Here is a 22,765-nt window from a genome sequence, read left to right on the forward strand (position 1 = left end):
AACATAAATCCCGGTGTAAATCTGAAAGATATTTAACCTCATTAGTAATCAGGAAAATGCAAATTAAGATCATAGCGAGATACCATTTTATACCTACTTTAGTGACAGAAACTAAATTTGACAACAGCAAAAAATATGAAGTCTGAAAGATATATTAGAGAGACTGTCTCATAACCTGTTGGTGAGAGTAAATTGTTACAAACACTTCAGAAAATAACTTGCATTATCGTGTGAGGGTGAACGTTTGTTTAGGCTATGAACTTTTAGAACTATTATTAGGGAAACTCTTACTCATGTATTTAGAGACATGTATAAGAAGGTAAATATTAGTGCTGTTTATAATCTATATTTGGTGTATTGTATCAACTGACCTAGATGCCACAAAAATAATAAATATAATACTTGATATATATTGATGTAATAAATTGATGGATATAAAAAGGTTTTAAAATGCTAAAGAATGTTCTAGATTAAATGAGACTAAAGAGACATGACAACTAAATGCAATACCTGATTTTAATTGAGTTCTAGATTAAAATATAAGAACTAGAGAGGACATTATTGGGAAATTAGGGCATTAAGTCCATTTGAACATGGACTGTATGTTAGATTAGATAATATTTTATCAAGTTTCAAATTTATCAGGTGGGTTATCATAGTGCAGTTATGTAAGAGAATGTCTATGTTCTTAGAAGATACACATTTAAGTATTTAAGGGTGAAATATTAGGATGTCTGCAATTTACTTTCATGTGGTTCAGCAAAAGAGAAAAACTATGTATATGTGTGTACAGAGAAACATGAAGCTAGTGTAGAAAATGTTAACAAGTGAGAAAGAGTGTTTGGGTGTTCGTTCTAGTTTTGTCAACTTTGCTGTAAGTTTGAAATTTTTCAAAATTAAAAGTTGGAGAGAAAGCCGACAACACTAAACAATATATCATTTAAGGATGCATATACATGTGACAAAACTATATAATAAAAAAGAAAGCAAAATATAAACAAAATTTAAGACAGTGGTTTCCTTTGGGTGAAGCAAGGAATTAAGAGAGTGAGGGGTCCACATAGGTCATTCAGTGTGTTGGTAATCCTCTGATTTGTGCTATGGATTCATGAGTGCTTATTTATTTTTACTATACTTGTGACTTACATATGTGTGGCATATTCTCTTGTATATATCAAATGTTACATTAAAATAAAGGAAAAGAAGAAAGAGATTGAGTTGAATTAACTGAGTTATGCAGAAGAAGGAAAAAGAAAGTTCATGACATTATTTCTCTGAGGAAGAATTTTAACAAGGTTGGGATGGTGTAGGAGGAGGAAATCACCTGTGTGATTTTGTCTGACCCAGTGTTTCCCAGACTTATTTGACCAAGGAAAGTCTTTTCATATAACATACCTTAAAGTTCCATTGAATTAATGGTCTCAAGAGTCCTTTCAGGAAATGATGCTTGAGCAGGACTAACAAGAATTTTAAAAGTTAGCCTGTTCATAAAAGCAAACTTTATTTCATAGAGATATAAAAATAAATACTGTCTGTCTGATTACATTAATGAAAACATTTCAACCTGGGTTTTAGGAAGAGAATTAGCTTCTTATTGACTACCTCTATCCCCCATTCCACCTTGGATTTTTTTTCCCCCACCCTGGATTTTTAACTCTGAAGGGATTTCTATTCTTTACATGGAACGCTTGGTTACAAGAAGTTGTCTTCAAATTTTAATTTTTTCTACAACTGAACTATTTATCTACTGTCTTCAAACTGAAACCTATAATAACCTAGAGTGATATATGTCTGCTCCATTCAGACGGGACCTATACTAGTATATTGGTGAGAATGGACTAGATGTTGCTATAGCAACAAACCACCCTACAATCTTAACAAAACAGTTCTTTTCTCACTTAGTGCTGCATGTCCTAGGTGGGTTGGCAAGAGGCTTTGCTCCACGCAGTCATTCAGGGATTCCTGCTGTTGGTATTTTTACCATCTTGTAGTTGTACTGTTTGGAACATTCAGCCTCTCAGTCTCTGCATCAAGTTAAGCCAGAGGCTAGAGAATTGCCCTGAGAAATTCAGCCTGGCATCATATCTAACCACATTAAATTGGCCAGAATTATCCATGTGGTCCTGTCTAACTGGAAGGGACTCAGCAAATGTAGGGGAGCAATCCGTCTCTGCTATATATAAATAATACTAGGACTAAAGTGGAATTGTGGTAAGCTTGGCAAAAAGATAATTTATTTAGGCATATTCACATATCTACTTGTTTGTAGTTGAGGTTTTATCTTTGAATTACATCTTAGATGTTGAAAATCACATATAAACAATTTAACTAGTGTCACTTACTTTTTGGTATTCTATGCAGGTCTTTTTCCCTTCAGGTTGAATATGGATAATTGAGATATGGTGTGTAAATAAATTTAAAAAGCAGCTAAAGGGAGAATTATTTACATAAAATTAATCTGTACGTTAATATTTCTCTGTTGTCTCTCCTTTTTTTATGGCAGCACGAAAACATTCCTTTTGAAGATAAGATTGCGTCAGTTAAAGTAGTAAGTCCATGTAATAGTAAGCTAAATGTTATAATGTTGAAACTATATTCATTGGTTAATTTATCTGCAGATCAGTCAATCCTTTGTACATACTAAATATATTTCAATGTATTGAGAGTAGATCAGAATAATAAAATAATTGAATAAATGTTTGTGTTCACCGTTTTGTGTATTAAAATAGAAAATTTGGTCTCAGATTTTTATCAAGGAAAAAATAATCTTGTAAGCTAATTTGAAACTAGTATGTGTTCAGGATTAATGTCCATGAAAGAATATATGTGAATTTTCTGAATTTCTAGTCACAGTGACTTCTAGAGACTGAGAATACAGTGGGGATCAAGACAAAAATATCCTATACCTGATGGAGCTTGCAAGTCATTATAGTTTCCTACATTCAGTTAAATGTGGGATAAGGATGGCAAAAAAGGAAAAGTGGGGCATTAGGAACGTACAGAGCAAGGAATTAAAGGTAGTTTTCCTCCTTGAGGAAGTAATGTTTTAACCAAGGCCTCAAGGATAAGTAGGAGCTCTTCAGGCTCAGTGGAAGAGTTTACGAACATTATAGGCAGAAGAAACAGTATGTGCAAAGTACAGGAGAAAAAGGAGCACATAGTGCATTCTAGAAGCTGAACGAGAATCAAGAGGGTACTTAGAGCAGGGGGGAAAGTGGCAGGAGAAGAGGCAGAATGTCTAGGCAGAGGCCAGATCCTTCACCTTCTTAGCAATTTTAAGGACTTTGGAATTTATTCTGAGGGCAATTGAAAGGCCTTGAATATTTAAGCAAGGATGTGGCAAGATCAGATTTAAATTTTTAAAAGATTACTCTGGCTAAAATGTGGAAAGTAGTTTAGAGGGAAGCAAAAGTGGATACAAGGAGCACTATTGTGAGACTCTTGCAAATTGAGAAGGGAGATGAAGATATCGTAGACAAGGTGGTGTTTTAAGTACTCTATAAGAGATATGTTAATGTTTATTTTGAATGGTGGATATAACAGTTTCTTTGACTTTTTCTTCTCTTAACATTTCTCTTTTAGGATTTTCTGTGGCATCCAGAAGTTAATGGTTCTATGAAACAGTGTATCAAAGTGTGGACTGAGGTCTGTATTTGAAAATACAGCCTTTCTGGTTTTGAGCAACCAGATTTTTAAAGCTCATGAGCATCCATTGTTTTTCTCCCCCTTACTCACTGTGCCACTTGCCCGTACTTCGTACCAACCTTCCTGATAGCAACTAAGCTGTGCTGGATTGACTCTATCACTTTACTCAGAAGAGCAGTTTTGATCTAGTATCTCTGCTATCACCATTCTAACCCTAAGGCCATTATACTTATACCATACTTTCCAGACTTAAAATTTTCTGTTACTGCTGTAACTCAGTTAATTCAAACCCAGGTAATCTTTCTAGCATAATACGCATTCACTTGAGCGTTTTTCCACTTCATCCTTCAAACTCATGCCCAGATACTTCAGGAAACTTTTTTCTTAATAGCCTGTTTTCTTCCCTTTTGTCATTATATTTGTGACCAAAAGTCCATCCTAGTATGTTTTGGCTCATAATATTTGAAGATAAATTAGGTATAAGGGCAAGCGTGCTATTAACCTCAGAAAAGCCCTAAATTCTCGCAAGTCCTCTTGAGAATCGCCACAGTAGACTCCATATAGCTCCTTGTCAGTCCTTTAATTAAACCTATATTCTTTCCCGGAAGTATTTGCATTTGGGATGGATACAGCAATATTCAATTTTGTTGACCTTGTTTTGTTTAATTACTTGTGCTGCAATGGTATTTTTCTTTGCTTCTTTTCACAGTAAATGTTTAGTACTGCAACTACATCATACATCAAATAGGCTTCTGTAGGACCTGGTGAGAACTTAGTCAACATTTCTAACTTTGTTTCTTTGAGAAAGTATTTTCAGGTTTTGAAAAACCAAACATGCAGACAACTTCTAGAATTCAACTTTGTGGTAAATTGGGTCTCACATAATTAATTGTGTTTTGTTTTTATTGATAAGTTTTTAAATATCCAGAAGCGTAGAATAATATTATATGTATATTTCAAATGATTTAAACATACGTTTCATATTTGTGCTGGACCCAAAAGTATATCCATTAAAGTAGTAGAAATTCAGTTAAACAAACATTAATACAATATAATTTATAAGTCCTGCAAGATCACAGAAAACCCTTGTTATTTACTAACCTGGGATATATTGCATATCCAGATTTTCAGTTCTTATAATTTGCTAAAACTAGTTTTTGGAGCTTTAGATTCTATTGTCGACCTCCTTATGATTTTTTGTCTAAAGAAAAGATTCAACTTTTTAAGGTAGATGGCCATGTAATTACGTAAAAATGATTAGTTGATTGGTTTCATTCATTCAAAGAGTATGTATGTTTGCATGTATTTATGTATTTATGTTTGACTATTTCCATAGTAAGCTGCTGGATCCTAAGAATACAAAGATCCATATTTTAATTTTTTATGTACTGTTGCTAGCTTTGTGCTGAGTTATCAGGAATGTGGCTGGGAATTAGCCCCAGTCTCAGCCCTCAGGGAATTTACAGTCTAGTAGATAGTGACTGTTTGATGAATAATGATATGATAAGATGAAGAGTAACAACAGGATTGAGCACAAAGGACTATGAAAGCACTATGGATAGAAGCACTAAGGGTCGGGGTTGGTTAGAGTATAGGTGATGATCTAAAAAAGCTTTACCAAGGAGATAATATTTCCAGAAGAACTGTGGGTTAGAAAGATATGCTTGTTAACTGAAGTAGCCTTATAGAAATCTACAGGCATAAAAACAAAGTTGAATTTAGATGAATCTACTGTTATTCAACAGATATTTATGAATCACTTGCTGTATTCCAGGCACTAGGCTACAGACTGTTGATACCCTGGTTAACATAATAGAGTTCCTTTCCTCAAAGAGCTTCTAGATGAGTGGCACATATAATTAAGGAAGCAATGTGACAAGTGCCAAAATAGGGAAAGTACAATAGGATTACAGAGGATAGGCACTAAATGTAATTTTTAAAGTTTTCAGATAAATTGACCTTAAAGTTGGATCTGGAGTGAGAAAGGAGGGTTATTCCATGCAAAGGAAATATAGCATATGCAAGGATGCTGAAGATAGAGTATAGCCTATTCAGGGACTCACTAGCAGTTTTAGTGTGGGTAGAGCTAGAATTCAAAGTGCTCCTTTATATATGTTTGATTTGGTTGTTAATTTCATATGCTTCATTTTGGGAGAGAGTGGATAAGAGATGAGGTAAGCAGATACCAGATTATGAATAATATCCTAAGCTGTATTTGGTAGAGTGTAGATTTACTTTATCCATTTTTTGATTACTTCTAAACACTTCAGTCTATATTCCCTAAAAATAAGGATATTGGGTTTAATTTATTTTGAGGGTAGCGGAGAACCACTGAAAGTTTTAATGAGGAGAAAGATGAGATATAGTGTGGCAGTAGTAGGAAACTAGGCTAAATTGTGAAAAAACCGGCAATTTAGATTTAATTCTATAGGTGAATGGTGTTCATTAAGAAGTCTGAGCTACTTAGTGGAGTTTGGGAGTCTTGCTATGGAGTGAGGTGATATTTGACGTTACTTGAATGGAAGGAATTGAATAGGCAGAGAGTTTAGGGATTAAAGAAGAGAGTTTAGGAATGGAACTATCAAAAAGATTCTGAGAAGAGGCAGTAAAAGGGGTGAAAGGAAAAGCAGGAGAAGAATAACTGTAATCTAACACACAGGGAAGGAGAGAGGTTTAAAAAGTGGATAGTCGGTAGGTCACTTTAGGAACTAGATAGGGTAGAATGAAGCGACAGGATTTCGCCATCCAGAGTTCCTTAGTGGACTCTGAGGGCAGTTTTACTGGATGGCGAAGCCCAAAATCAAAACGTGGTAAGTTGAGACATAAATGAGAGAGAAAGAAATTGGCACAGTGAGGGCAGAATGCTCTTCCAAGTAATCTGTTGGTTAAGGGTGTGAGGGGGAAGAATTTGAGAGTGAGACAAGGTCGAAGGAACATTTTTTGAGGATAAAGATGATTTAACACTTTGTAGATTGAGGGAAGGAAGAAGAATGGAGAAGGAGGATGAAACTGATGATACCGAGAGTTAAAGGAGATAGTCCATGGGTATAGTCCCAGAAGTAAAAAGGGAGGGGGTATACACCCAGAGTAAAGGATTAGCCATTAAGAAGAATAGGGACATACTTCCTTTACTCTCTTGTCAGAGGAAAAGAGGCTGGGTGAGTATATGGGTAGGGTTGTAAGACTGGAAGAAGAAAGGCAAGAGCACACAAGCCGGATGAATTCTGTTTTTTCTATGAAGTTTGAGAATTAGACTTGATGCCGAAAGTGAGGAGGAGGAGGACAAGAAGGACGTGTCTAAGGGAAAATAAGATTTGGGATAACCACTGTGAAGAATGAGAAAGGGAGCCACCTAGGGATGAAGGAAAAGTTTCACTAAAATAGCAATGTAAAATGAAGCATGCTACACTGGAAATGGGAATATCTCTGAAGGGAGATCTTTTGATTTTGTTATTCTTCTTCTCTGCTTTCATAGCTTTCTACACTGAGTATGTATTACCCTTATAATGAGACAGTAACTCATTTTATATATGTATTTATGGGGCAGATTTTTTTTCTAATTTTTTAATTTTTAATTGTGTCTCGTGCACATGATTGTAATATCAGGTCTTCTATGTTGTGGAAAGTGCATTGAACTCAGGAGTCAGAAGACTTAAGTTCTGGCTCTGTTCCTGCCAGGCCTCAGCAATACCCTTTAAACATTTAAAATCTGTATCCTTGTTTTATAAGATATGTATAGTATCTTCCTGCCTCACAGGTGGCAAGAATCTATGTTAAAATGAGCTTATTTAAGAGAAACTACTTAGTAAATTACTAAGTTCTATATAACTGGTAATATTATTAATAGTGCAGTTTGCATTTGGTGAGGATTTCTACCAAATTTCTCCTGTTTTTTCCACATTGTGGTCTATAATAATTGTCAGTTTATTTTGTTAAATATGTACTGGATTTAGCTTTCCCAAAAGATTATGTTTCTTTAGAGCACTGACCTTGTATTTTATTTAACACTTAACTGTGTACCCTGTGTGCTTTCAAGAACACTTTTTGATTGGCTGACATAATATCCTAGAGCTTTAAGCAATTTACTCAGAATTTAGAATAATAATAGGCCATTTAGATGTCAGTTGTATTTTTTGGTTTTTCTTTTTTTTGAAGAACACCAGAGAATTACCCATACAAGCCTCATGGCATCCTGTATAACCATGTAACCATGTGAGGTTTTAGGCACTGGTTGTCCATCTTGTTATGACAAGAATTCAATAAGTAACTCTAGAAAATTAAAATTCGTTTAGAAAGTAGAAGAACTTAAATTTAAGGAAAAAAATCAAGTGATGTTACTTGTATTAATTCCCTGAACTGGATATAACACTATTATAAAGATTTTTCTTTCTTTAGGACTCTGTTGCAAAGCCCCATGTAATTGTCGCGGGAGCTGCCACAGTAAGTTATTATCTGTATTCTTACAGGATGATTTTTGTTTCGTACTTAAGAACATGCTAAGAAAAAGTTAACTTATGTTAAATGGAAACCTTGATTGTACTTATATTTTAATTCCTATTTCTATTATAATTAATGAGACTGATGAATTTTAATAAAAAGATCTGAATGAACTTAGGAAATTTGGTGTTAAATGTCAATATTATTTTATATCTAAAATTACATTCTTCTTGAATGTTATACATTGAAAGCCTAATTTTATATCAGCTTTTTCTAACTGCCTTCATCTATTTCATGAAATAACTTTACCATATTTTATTCTAAATTGAATAAAAATGGGACTTATCTTAAAATAATAACCTTTGTTACGATAGAGTAAATTATATACTTTAATTTTTTTGTGTGGTAAATACTGAATTACCTCCCAATTTTTACTTCCTCTTAGTGGTCTATCAAGATTCACAATGGCAGCAATGAAGCCCTTTCCCAATATAAGATGAACATTACCTCCATAGCACCACTTCTAGAAAAATTGGCAAAGACTAGTGATGTTTATTGGGTCTTACAAGGTAAGGGATGAATAATGAAAAAATGTCATTTTGTATATATTTTAAATCATAGATTTTTATTATCTCTTATTTCATGATGCAAAATTACTGTTTTATCTGAATAAATTTTGAAAGAAGATTTGCAAAGTTAGAATAAATTTGAGCAATTTGCTTTCCTTTTTTGAACTTAAGCAACAGACTAATAAATATGTCAAAAATGCATAATAAATAAATAAAAATACCCTCCAAAGAGGCTTAGCAGCAGAATGGCTGCAGAATACAACAGAGAGAATACATTCTAAAAGCAAATGAGGTGTCTATCTCTGATTTTTATTTCTTACAAAGTATAATTACTGTGATTGGGAAATATAGGAGAAAAATTATTGTCTGTTTCATAATATTAGACTCATTAGAAGCAAATACTCTTTGGAATTGACAGAATGTATTTAAATTCATACCATCTAGTTTATACTTGGTAATGAAATTCTTTAAGAGAAAGTTAACATTAGATCAACTCATTTCAGGAGTTTATTGAATGTCCATTATTTAATGCTTAGTACAATATGAAATGCCATAGGTATTTTAGCAGTTCAAGTTGTCAGAAACTCTGTGGTTATTTCCAAGTTGAATGTGAAGCTGAGAGAAATAACAAGGGTAGGGATAATCTGTTAGACAATCCCTTATTTTATTTCAAGATACATTGTTAACCTTTTACTAAAATTTGAAAAAGTTAAATTTAAATTATTTATGGTAAGTGATAAGAGACTTCAATCCTCAATAATATTTCCTCCTAATTGTGTGAACAAAGTTTGCAAAATTAAACAATGACAGGAGGGAAAAAAGATTGGCAGCTATTCTTCATTAGGCAGTCTTCCATAATTCAGTTTTTAATTCCCATTACCCAGTATAACCCAGTATCCAAAAATTGTAAACTCTTAAGACATACATAAAAATGTTTCCTGAAAGCTGTGTACCTAAGAGAGAAGAGGGACAAAAGTTCTTTAAATTTGAGGGAGATATTGGTTGATTAAAAGATTAAATGTAAGATAGGAAATCTATTGCAAACCTTGGCCAACTTTATTTTAAAGTGAATTATTAGGTGCCTGGAATTCTCTGAACTTTAACAACAAAATATGAAATGCAGTCAACTAACTTGTATGATCACAATTTCCACCAATAGGGATGTTTTAATTGTGGTTTTAAAAATGTATTTCATATGCAGATCCTGTTTATGAAGATCTGTTAAGTGAAAATAGGAAAATGATCACTAATGAGAAGATAGACGCATACAATGAAGCTGCAGTCAGTATCTTGAATAGTAGCACCAGAAATTCTAAATCAAATGTTAAGATGTTCAGTGTTTCCAAATTAATTGCTCAAGAAACCATCATGGAATCTTTGGATGGCTTACATCTTCCTGAATCAAGCAGAGAAACTGTAAGAATTCTTGTATCTGTCAGTAAATAGAGACTATAATATCTAATTGGTTGTAGCTTTAAGTCACTATAACATGGTAATAATTTATTTTATTGCAATCTTAACTACTTGTAGTTATTCTATCTAAACATACATCTAGAAATAATTTTGCTTTCTATCACCTAGCTGAATATATAAGTGAGAGTTTTAGTACACTCTAAGAGAGAAAGAAGTTATGGAAGGGAGAAAATGAAACTTCATTTATTGAGTGCTAGTCATTCTTAATATACCTTCTCTCATAAGAAGCTTATAAGTTCGCAGCACACTCTTGTTTGAAAACTGCTGCTTTATGTTTTCCTTGCCTTAAACCTGAAACTTACAAGATTAACTTCTGTGAAGAGCACATTTTTTAATATGTAGAATAATTTTTATTGTTTCTTTATAGTTCTTGACACTAAGCATTATTCAAGGTACATGGTAGATACTGAGCAAATCCAGACTGACAGATGGGAAGAGATTTTAGATTAAGTATAAAAGAGAACTGCATAATTATAAATTTTCACACAAGTACAACAGATATTATTTAGAGTTAATGTTTTCTTATAAAGCAGTGATTCTTAACCTTTTTGAGGATCACATAACCCCTTTAAGTGTCTAATAAAAAGCAACGGTTCTGTTGTTTGGCAGAAAAATGCGTATGTTTGCATATACACACACGTGGTTCTCCATATACTTTACGGGGCTTTATGGACCCCCTGGAACTGGTTAAGAACCTTGGGATGGAGTTTGCAGGCTAGCATCTGCAGGAGTGCCAGGCACAGAACTTCCTGAAGTCTCAGGGCTAAAAGGATGAGATTTTCTAAATAGTTGAGTACTCTGAATGCTTAGGCTTAAATAATATAATCATCTTGGAGTTTCAAAGATGCGTAAACTAAAGTTTGTATAAAACTAGATTTAACTGAACCTTCAACTAGACAGAATCTTGACAACTTGCCTAGAATATTTTTATTATAATGAAACCATGTCAAAGATTCCACATTTAATTTAACATTAGAAATCTTAAAACTAGAATCCTGAGTGGTCTATAAACTGTAAACCAAATGAAAGACATATTACAAATATTGTTAGCTAAGAGTTAATTATTTTTTGGTGGCAGTTATTTTACTTTTGTTTTTCACATGTAACGCCTGGGACTCTATCTTAAGTATCCTGATATCCTCTGTATTGAAAGTCTGCTAATGAAAATTCTTGGTCTTTGACATCTGTCTGTTTTTTTGCGTGAAGGTCACAGCCTGTTAGCAGCCATGAAATCAGTTTTTTTTTTTAAAAGACTAGAATAGAAAATATCAGAGTGCATTCCAAGTAATAAGGATAGCTATTGTTTCCTGTATGTGTGTTCTGGGTCACATTGTAAAATGAATTTTTCATTATGGATCGTAGCCCAAGAAGTTTAAAAAACCCTGAACTAGCTATTACAGGTTGAAGGAACACCATTATTTGCATGAGTGTTTGGGAAATGGTAGCAAAAAGTACAAGAGCATTTTGGTTTCAGTGCTGAAAAGTCAGTAGTATTCACAGGAGAAAATCTAATGTGAAATATATTACTGGCAAGATAATAACCAAATAACTTGATTTGTTCACAGAGTGCAATGATTCTTATGAACGTGTATTGCAATAAGATTTTGAAGCCTGTAGATGGTTCCTGTTGTCAACCTCGGCCTCCTCTTACTCTCATACAGAAGCTAGCTGCTTGTTTTTTCACTTTATCTATTATTGGATATTTAATTTTTTATATAATTCATCATAATGCTCATCGGAAGAATAAGCCATGTACTGATTTGGAAAGTGGAGAGGAAAAGAAAAATATTATCAATACCCCTGTGTCTCCATTAGAAATACTTTTACAGTCTTTCTGCAAACTTGGCTTGATTATGGCTTATTTCTATATGTGTGACCGTGCAAATCTGTTTATGAAGGAAAACAAATTCTATACACATTCAACTTTCTTTATTCCAATTATCTACATCTTGGTTTTGGGAGTATTTTACAATGAAAATACTAAAGAGGTAAGAGTCATTTTCTTTTTAGCTCATGTTATTCTTCTTATCTCATTACTCTCTAGATTAAAGAAATTATATCATTTATCATGCCAGAATACAAACATGTATATAGAAGAAGAATATTGCAGTTGTAATTCACTTAGTAGACTCTTAACTGTTCCTTTTTTGAAACAGTTTGGAGGAAGTTCAGAGTCTCATGCCGGTTGTTGGAAAGTTGGAAAATAATGACCTGTGAAAAAGATGTCATGGCTTAGTGTTATTTTGCCTGCATGGGATGGAGAAAGTGAAGGCACTCCCAATTTTGTAATGGTCTTCAAACATGAGATACTTTTATGTTCTATAAAGTAAAAAAATATAATTATATTAATAAATGCCTATATGCACATATATTTATATATTTGTACAGTCAGATGTGTATATACACAAATTAGAACTTACATAAAAATGTGGGCACTATTCGCAATATTCTGAATTTCTTGTTTTTGCATTGCTGTAATTTCTCAGAATATTAGTGTAACTCCTTTATAAGGCATGACTTATTTGAATTAATAAATTCTATTGTAAGAAATAACTCTCATATGAGGATGATTAATCAGTTTTTCATCTCCAGTGAGAAAACTCTAGGGAAAATAAACTATAATAATAGAGCTTTTCTTTCACAATAAAGTGTAAGAGAACTATAAAATTTTTTCTAACTGAAATTCTAAGATTTTCTTAAAGAAAGTTATAGAATGCTATCTTTTAGATTTACAAACACATCTGTCATGGTTTAAATGTAATCCAATATAAAACTATAAGTATCAACTTAAATATTTAAAATATCTTTTAGTTTATATTAGTTTTCAAATTCATATTATATTTGAAATAGTTTTATTATATCTTTATCAAGAAATGAAATGACAATCTTTAATAACTGTTTTCCCCCCAAGGCTCTTTTGACAGAAACATTAGCTTTATATTCTGTAAGAAAAATTTTCACGTGCTTAATATATACTGTTCAAATAATAGCTTCATGATGAATTTTAAAAGATTTTGGTTCTTTTACACAGACTAAAGTATTAAATAGAGAACAAACAGATGAATGGAAAGGCTGGATGCAACTTGTGATTTTAATTTATCATATATCTGGAGCAAGTACAGTAAGTATTTTACATATAATTTCAGAAAATATAGTAAATAATGTCACTTTAATGTTTCTTTAAGGACACCAACTCTTTTGTGTTTGGTATTCTCACCATTTAGAGACCCTTCTTATTTCCCACCCAATCTTTCTGCTTTTCCATTCTTCTCCTACTACCTACCTGACTCTTTGAGAATGTATAGTTTTAAAAGCAAAAAATATATATATTTTAAAAGATATGGCAATAATTTATTTGTATTTACTTGGCCTTAATTTTAAAATAGTAGAAACAGCTGATAATCTAACAGTGGGTATTATTTCGTGTCATCCTGTTAAACAACTAAATTAAAGTTAGCAAGAAACTTTGTAGGTGACAATTGCAAAGGATTTAGAATAGGCAAGTTACTATCAAAAAAAATCAAATTAGATGATTGTATTTTATAGTCTGGCCTTTACTGTATTTTAGGAAGTTTGACCCAATATTTTTACACTTTCAAAGTTTAAAAAACTTAAAACTCTCTGTCTCCAGTGTTCAGAGAACTCAGATACTGATGGACTACCATTGTAGACCATGCAAGATGTGCCATACTTTCTAAGTGTTACCTCCTCCATGAGATGGAGGACCTTTTCTTTGCTCCCCAGTGCCTTCCATACCTGGACAAAATCATTTTTTCCTTCTCCCTAGGTGTCTTAAAAGATAAGATTCTTGTGGTCTGGGGACACCTTGGATTTGACAGAGATAGAAAAAAATATATTCAGAGTTGTAACATTCCAGCTACATTACAGTTAAAACAAGCTTTTGAGAGTGAACCTAGTATCTAATAACCACTTTCACATAAGTTTTTCTAGTGAAGATACAAACTAATTTCTATAAGATATGTTTTAAAAATATAAGAAACTCATTCATAATTTGGGAACTCCTGAACTGTTCTTTATTGCTTTATTTGCTTATATAAAGCACATGTCTGTAAACAGTATTTGAATCAATGGTAAATTGACATAAGAGGGGAGTTTTGCCCAGAAAGGAACATTTTGAAATTTCTATAGCAGCAGTTAAGAAGGTAAATAATATTGAGGTTTTTCAGATATCTCTAACAATTTGAAAATAATGTTATTCTTCAAGTCTCTTTATTTTCAAAAATAGTTGGTGATTTTATTGATGGTTTATTTGAAGGGCAAAAAGCGGAGGAATGAAGTATAATTTTTTACTGAAATTGTACGGCTGTGAAACCTATGTGGCAGCAGTGAAATTCCTGTGACACTGCAGCTAAACGCGACCTAGTAAATTTCGAGAAGTTATGGATGAGCCAAGACAGTAAAAGAGATCCAAAGCAAGGAGAGATGAAGATAGTAAGACTTAGTTTATAAGCCCAGTTAAGAATTTTTAGGATAAATTTGGCATATTTTCTAAAAAGTAAGTAGAGATGAATATATTGAAACCTAGAAATATCTCTGACATATGAATAAAGATTAGATTAATTTTGAGGGAGAAAAGGGGGTTTTGTTTTAAGAAAATGCCACATAGAGACATAATTAATTGCTGACATATTAAAGGGTGATACCACTGTTAAAAAAAAAAAGTCAGAAAGAATTAATGGCAGATTAAGTTCCTCAATTCAGTGATTCCAGAAAAGATTTGGTTATAAAAGGATAAAGGCAATTTGACATTCTATTACAATCATTTGCCAAGCTAGCCTTCTAATATATTTTAGACTACATCCCAGTACATCCTAAATTACAATTCAAAAAAATCCCTCCTCTGGAAGGATGTACTTTTCATTACCAGATCATTTGTTATGATTAATTAACATATCCCTTTTCTTTTTTATAGGATTTTGTGGTTAAAAATTACCTGTATCTACATCGGCAGAGCATTATTAGCATGGGTTATAACATATTTGGAACTTGATTCTTGGATATTTGAGGGGTTACCTTCATTAAAAACTTTTTTTAACTGCCATGATTATTTTAATTACCTAATCGTAGTGTTTTTTATTTTGAATAAAATATGTCAAACTTTAGTTGTGCCATGTTTTTATACTAAAATAGAAAATATATCAAAAATACAGAGAATTATTAAAATAATCCAGATGGTCTGGCAGATTGCAATTGTCAGTATGAACATTCTTTTAAACATAATTTATATCAAATATGCATAAAATACTGTGAATTTAATCTGGAGAGTACAGCAAGTTAGGTATATAGAGTAGATGATTTTGTGTTCCATTGTGGATTTTTTTTCTTTGAGAGTTTGTAAATAACTTTTATGAAGGGACCTGAATAAAAGGTCTTGAGGGAAAATTTGTGGGACTAGAAAAAGAACAGAACCAGAAGTCAGCCTAGCTATTAATTCTAATGAAGCTGGAATTCCAAATATATTTTTAATACTAGAATTTTGTTATAAGTAATACTTGGCTCATGAAAGGCAAAAAGAAAAACAGTTTGGATTAAAGGAGACTAAAGAGGAATGACAACTAAATGTAATGTGTGATCCTTGATTCAAGGTTCCTAAATCAAAAAAAAATTTTTTTAAACCGTAAAGGATATTACTGGGACAATCAGGGCAATTTGTATATGGATTATACATTAGATACTGTTATATTCATATTAAATTTCGTGGGTATGGTACTGATAATATGGTCATGTAAGAAACTATTCTTTCTTCTTAGGAAATACTTGCTAAAATCTTTAAAGATGATGAAATGAGGTTTTCAACATACTTTTAAATGGTTCAGCATGGTATATAGGTGTCCACTGTACTATTCTTACAACTTTTCTGTTGGTTTAAAATATCTTAAAAAGTTGGGAGAAATATTACATGAAATTCGTAATAATCCAACATTGGCAGGAACTTGGCAAATTGTTGTGATAGCGTTTAATTCAATTTAAATGAATTGTATTTACTGTTTAAATATGATAATCAAGTCCCAACTTTGTAGGCCCAGCCTAGAAAGCGTGTTTTATGGAGAGTGGTTAAAGTAATTGCGAATGGTTAGCCTAGGTTTGACATCTGTTTTCAAATGCTTATAGAACTGTCAGATGTAAGAGTGATTTAAGCACATACATATGGCTCCAGAACTAGACTTTCCATTATGGTAGCCAGTAGCCACATGTAGGTATTGAGCACTTGAAATGTAGCTAGTCAGAATTGAGATGTGCTGTAAATGTGAAATACATACCAGATTAAGTATGATTAATTAGGATAAATGCATACTAAGTTCAAAAACTTAGTATAAAAAATATCAAATATCTCATTACGTATTGGAATGATAATATTTTGGATATATTGAGTTAAATATATTTATTAAAATTAATTTCACTTGTTGCTTTTAACTTTTCAAATGTTCTGGTAGCAACATTAAAAATTTACTGTGTGGCTGGTATTTTATTTCTATTGCACAGTGCTGCCCTAGAGGTCTGAAATTGGTAGCTTTTATATAAAGTTAGATTTCAACTTTTCATGAAAAGGAACTTTATAGCAGTTAATGACCATCTGAAAATGGAATGGATTGCCTTGGGAATTTGTATGTTTTCTGCTATTTAAAAGTGCTCAGATACTTGAAGGGAATATTTTAGAGTGCATTGAAGAATGAGGTAAGGATGCAGGTTTAGATTAGATAAATCCTGAGGTTATTTCAATACTACATTTCTCACCTTCATCCCTGTGATTCTAATATGTTACACCTTCATTCAAAATTTCTGATCTAATGATGAGATAAGACATTTAAAAATAACTAATGACAGAGTAATAAATAAAAACTTTGGTACATAGATTGTTGGTGCTATAGGATCTCAGAGGAAGGGGAAATGACTTTCATCTGAGAGTAAAGATTGGACATTTTGAACAGGGCTCTAAATAAGAATAGGATTTAAATAAGCAAAATGTGGGTAGGAGAAGAGCATTCCAGGGTAGAATAAACAGTTAAAAAAAAGAGAGGTGACAGGGAAGCACAAGAAGGACCAGTTTAGGAGACAGATCATCTAAGTTTGGCCAGAGTGGAGGCTATGTTGAAGAATTTATGCTCTATTGTAAATTAGGAATTTTTTCCTTCCAGAAAACATATGATCCCTCAAAAAAGAAAAAATGTGTTCAAGGATGAATTCAAGGATATATACAAAAGATGCATAGGCCTTGTAAATTCTGTTTAAGGTGGCTGCTTAATTATTTTATTTTATCCTACAAAGTATCACTTGGGGAAGACACATTAATCTAACGTGACCATAAGCAGTGTTACTGCTGGGTAATTACAGAGGTGATCAGATGAATCTATAAAATAGAAGCCAAAAAAATTTTACAAAGATTTAGTAATTTTCCTTAAACGAATGGTCCTATAATTGCAAGGGTTAGATGTCACTGAACAAGCCTTTTAGACATCATTTTAAAAAACAGTGCACTAGTTATGTTGTGGACATCATGAATATACACCTAAAGGACCAATGGGTGGTGGATAGGTGGAATGACAGTGTTGTAAGGTTATGAGAGCAAGGCTTGTAAATGATATAATATTTCCAGTGACTCCTATAAAATATAGATTCGAAATTTGCAGTATTTCATTCAGCTTAGAGGTGAAGAGGTAATCCTCTGAAAAACCATGGTAAGTGATTCTAAGGGTCTTGGTCATGATGAAACATTGTTCTAGGAGTATAAAATAAAATTGTTTCATAAAATGAGTGGAAGGGAAATAATATTTCTAAATTATGTGTATGTTTTTTAAGTATGTATTTTTTGGTAAATAATTAAATATTATAAGTAGTCATTTGACAATTGTATTTACAAGTCTAAAGTCTATATATTTAAGGGGGCCAGAAATGTAAGATTTTTATTTTGTTTTTTATCTTCTCATTGGAATATGTGAAATCCAGAATGACCTTGTATGCAGCATATGTGGTGATTAATAATTTCCATATATGGTATCATATATTTAATTCTAACTGGATGAAATGTACAAAGTGCTTCACATTTGTTAACTCATTTATTTCTCACAAAAACCCTTTGGGAAAGGAGGTGATAGTCTCATTTTGCAGTTTAGAAAATTCAAAGTCACGTAGCTAGTAAGTGTCACAGCCAGAATTTGAATCTAGGTATATCTGATTCCAAGGTATATTTTCTTAACCCCTGCTATAATGCCTAACTTTTGAGAATAGATTTTCTCATTGAGCTAATACCAAATGATAGCAATGATCCATTATCTTGGTTAAGTGTACTGGCTATGATAATTCAAGGTAGAGTTAGTGCCAACATATATGTATCCTATTTATTTTTGTCGACAGTTTTTGCCTGTATACATGCACATTCGGGTTCTGGTTGCTGCGTATCTATTTCAGACAGGCTATGGGCATTTCTCATACTTTTGGATCAAAGGAGACTTTGGAATCCATAGAGTATGTCAGGTAGGAATGCATTCAGTTACTTGCTTTTTCTTTCATTTCGACATGCTTTTGTGCCTAACTGTTGAGAAAATATAAATATGGTCATTATAAGGCCATGAATAATTTGAATTTATGAAATGACACTTTCAAATTGTGTTATTTAATTTGAGATGAATAATTTTGAGGTAAATAATTTGATATAAATAATTTATTCCTGAGGGAAGGGAAAATATAATTTAGATGAATGTATAATTAAAGCACTGGTACTCAAGGGACAACATTGCTGATTCACTTTAGTTTTGTAGAAATGCAGTTACCTGGGATTATTAGAATATGCTATATTTTCTCTCTCTAAGAATAGGATTAATATTAAGTTTCTACCTTGTGCTAGGCAGTTTTGAACGTTATTTTATTTACCCATCATTACAACCATGAGTTGTGATCTTCGTTTGACAGACAAGGACACTGAGGCTCAAAGAGGTTAAATAATTTGCCTACAGTTACATAGTAAGTGGTGCAGCTCTAATATCAATCTGCTCAAATTCTGTGTTCTTTGAGTGACATCACACTGTCTGAAATGACTGTTACACAAGTCCCAAAGACACTTTTTAATTTGAGTAACAGTATTTTGTATCTATGACAACTCTCAATTTAATCCCAAATGGGATAAAATCAACATCAAACAGAGATGAAATGGATACTCTTTTGTTGAGGTAATCTAATCTCTGTTTATAAACTATAGCCCTAGGAAGGAGGTTTATGATTCTTTTTCTATACCTAACAACATGGTAATTGTAGCCAGAGGACAGCTCAGGCTGGTGCTTTGCTGGGATTTAGTTAATATGATGCATAAATATTTTATATTCAACTCTTTACAGTGATTGTAGAACAAATGTAATTTTAGGGATTAGTAAAATATGCTTGTACAGTTATTATTTTAGCCTTAAATAAACATTTATACTCTGTCAGAGAGAATCTGTCATCACTCTTCATACATACCTGGAATGAAAACGATTTTCTTTTCCTTTTTAATAGGTGTTATTTCGTCTCAATTTCCTGGTGGTGGTGTTATGTATAGTAATGGATCAGCCTTATCAATTCTATTACTTTGTCCCTTTGGTCACTGTATGGTTCATGGTCATATATGTTACTTTAGCACTATGGCCACAAATAATCCAAAAAAAAGCAAACGGTAAATATACTCTCTTATTAATGTTAATAAATATGTTCTTTCGATGTACTAAATTTCTTTTTAGTTGCTAAAGGCTATTATTTTTATTGAGACATGTAGACAGTTTAAATTTATGTGTAGTATTGACATTTTGAAATTTTGTTCTTAAACTGTTTTTCTAAAATGTTACAGCTAAGTAGTTCAAGTAATTTATCAGTGCAGAATAATAGTGTGTATTTATGTTGTGTTGTGTTTTCTCTTTTTTAAATTTAAATTTTTCAAAGCCATTTTATACACTAACTAATGCAACAGTTTTCAAACTGTCTTGCACAGAGCCAGAATGGAGAGAGCTGGGAGAGAGATGGGAAGGCCACATAGGGCTTCAGGCCGCTACATCCTGCTTCAATCTTGGCAGCTCTGCTGTATTTGATTTCTTATATATATTGAGATTTTGAGTAAACATTCTTTTAAGGATTTTGTGTCAAACAAGTTTGAAAGGCACTAATATAATTTATCTTTTAGACAACTCTTTAAGCAGTTATTATCAACTTGTTTTACATATAAGAAAACCTAAGTTCCCAAAAGGTTGTCATCTTCAGATTTTACATAGCCATTTACTGATAATGTTCAAAGTGAGGCCACAGTCATTTATCTTAATGCTTTTTCCCCTCAAGATCATATCATTAAAATAAAAGCTTCCCTTTTTTGGAAAAATAGAAGTTTTTATTTTTAATAATATATTCAACTTAACTCTTTCAACCAAATGTTCTATATCAAAAAATATTTTCTGTTGACTTCCATTATAATACCAAACAATTTTTCAAGAAAGAGTTGGGTTCCAGCCTTTAATAAAGTCCATTAGTGTCCTCGGACAGCCTCTGTAGTTTAATTCCTCAACACAAACCCAGCATATTAATCAAATGAATAATCAATATGTATAAACTGTGAACATATAACTTAAAATATGCATATGTTAAAATAAATCATGGTTAAATCCTAGTCCATTAGGGAGTTCTTAAGCCCTCTCCCTAGAGCTTTAATATTTAAGCAGTATTACCTAAGCTATATTCAACATGAGTGTTTGTTAGAATTACACTGAACATATTGTTATAAATTTTGTTGTAACTTTCAATAATGAATAGGTAATTGAATCTAGGAGGTATTTTCAAATATATTTATAGTCAGTGAACAGCAGGTATATAGGGTATCAGGTGTATCTTGTAGCCTCCTTCCTAGCAAGCATCCTCTACCTTTTTCTCCTTTTTGTCTTACTTTTAATTTATACTACTTAGATCTATTTTGTGTGTCCTGTAAGCAGCCTTAAATTATTTTAAGAATAAGCAGATTATAAATACATTAGAGAGTATTAATTCATTAAATAGAGAGTATTTAATATGTTTTCTAATGTAAATTTACATTTCTTAGTAAATTAAGTATTTTCCCTCGTAGGAAATTGTCTCTGGCATTTTGGCTTACTGGTGAAACTAGCCTTCTTGCTGTTATGTATATGTTTTTTGGCATATTCTCAGGTTTGTACAGTCTTTTCCGTTTATATTTTGTTCTATTTTATTTTAAAGTTCTAGTGTATTAAAGTATGTGAGAAGAGTCAGAGCTTTTTTCAGCTTCATTTTTTAATGACTGTAATAAAAGTGTCACTCTGTAGTTGACTACTCAGTGTAGTTCTTCTGAGACCTATCCACTTTTGTTACCACTGTTTTTGTTGGTAAGAGCAATTTAAAGCTCTTCCTCTAGCAATTGTTCAGAATCCATTTTACTTGACTTTGATCAATCAAACGTTTATTGACTGCCTCTTATAAGACACTACTCTAAGTGGAGATCAAAATTCTCTTGACAGAATTTGCGACTTGGTTTGTGCATTATTCATTGCTTCAAAGTGTTACTTGATTTTTCCATAACTGCATAGAGTAAAATTTTGGCAGTTAGTAAAACCAACTTAGGAGCAAAGGGGTTTGTATATATGTAGTATGTTTAATTTAATAAAATTTTTGATCATTTTCTTATCTCTAACCTTTTATCCCCTGTTATGATGGTTGAGATTTTCTCAGCTACTGTAGCAGGATTGCAAACTGCTACCTGCTGGTCAGTCCATCAGGCAGATGTATTATTTGGGCAGCATGATATTTACAACAAAATATTTTAATGTAAATGCCTATAGTTGTGTCATATTCTGCAGTTTACTTCCATCTCTAACACTCTCTGTCTCATACCTGGCTGCATCAGGTGCAAAGGCCATATAAGCATTGTGTGTGTGTGTGTGTATGTGTGTATGTAATCCTATAAAGCTGTTTTTTTGTTTGTTTTGTAGGCTTTTCATACTTATTTTCATACTTAGAAATAAAGCATTTATATAATTCTGCCTGACCCCCAATGTTTTTTGCAGGAGATATGTAAAATAGTAAGGAAACAATAGGCAAATGTAAAAAGAAATAGCCAGGCAACTGCAGCAATTGCTTGACAATTATTCTTTAAAATTCCTAACACTGTGGTGCATCTGAGGGAGAGAAAGGAAGGCAGACCAGAGGTTCAATAGAGAGACTTAAGAAGGTTTCCCAGCTTTGGATCAGTGTCGGCCACTGAACAAGGAAAAAAAGTACATGGCCCAGTATAGCCCAGTGTCTTTCACAAATGGCTGCTCAATAAATACTTTTGTTTATTGATCACATAAGAAATAAATTTTTAATCAGAAATAAAATTTTAAATTATAAGTACATCGTATGTGTGACATGTTACATATATATGATCTATAAGACCATATATCTCTAATATATACCTATTTTATCATGTTTTTATATTTCATATTGATGTATATATATAATCTACAAGTACTTTATATTGCAACTCTTGATAAGACCTCATCCTTAATTTTCTGAGGCATAGATTTTTATAGAATCTATTTTTAATAAGCTATAAGCGTTTTAAATTCTGTGGTTAAATGGAGAATATTACATTTTATTAAAATAATAAAGTTATTCTGACC

At 32.3% G+C, this 22,765-nt stretch overlaps 1 protein-coding gene across 4 annotated transcripts in view; it reads left to right on the forward strand.

Annotated features, from left to right (window-relative positions):
• CASD1 (CAS1 domain sialic acid O acetyltransferase 1) overlaps window positions 1–22,765 on the forward strand; it is a 56,488-nt gene that overhangs the window by 15,261 nt on the left and 18,462 nt on the right. For 3 of the 4 annotated variants that reach the window (XM_087421460.1, XM_087421576.1, XM_004431358.3), the window contains exons 4-13: window positions 2,504–2,548; window positions 3,583–3,645; window positions 8,041–8,085; window positions 8,528–8,651; window positions 9,853–10,067; window positions 11,690–12,112; window positions 13,156–13,245; window positions 18,498–18,617; window positions 19,632–19,788; window positions 21,217–21,296. In XM_087421460.1, the coding sequence (XP_087277586.1) occupies window positions 2,504–2,548; window positions 3,583–3,645; window positions 8,041–8,085; window positions 8,528–8,651; window positions 9,853–10,067; window positions 11,690–12,112; window positions 13,156–13,245; window positions 18,498–18,617; window positions 19,632–19,788; window positions 21,217–21,296 (1,362 nt within the window). Of the gene's footprint in view, window positions 1–2,503; window positions 2,549–3,582; window positions 3,646–3,667; window positions 4,410–8,040; window positions 8,086–8,527; window positions 8,652–9,852; window positions 10,068–11,689; window positions 12,113–13,155; window positions 13,246–18,497; window positions 18,618–19,631; window positions 19,789–21,216; window positions 21,297–22,765 lie in introns of those variants that run through there. The other variant, XM_087421528.1, reaches the window with a different exon arrangement.

This window comes from Ceratotherium simum, chromosome 1 (genome assembly GCF_057802395.1).
Source record: "Ceratotherium simum simum isolate JZ-2026a chromosome 1, ASM5780239v1, whole genome shotgun sequence".
Classification (NCBI taxonomy): domain Eukaryota; kingdom Metazoa; phylum Chordata; class Mammalia; order Perissodactyla; family Rhinocerotidae; genus Ceratotherium; species Ceratotherium simum.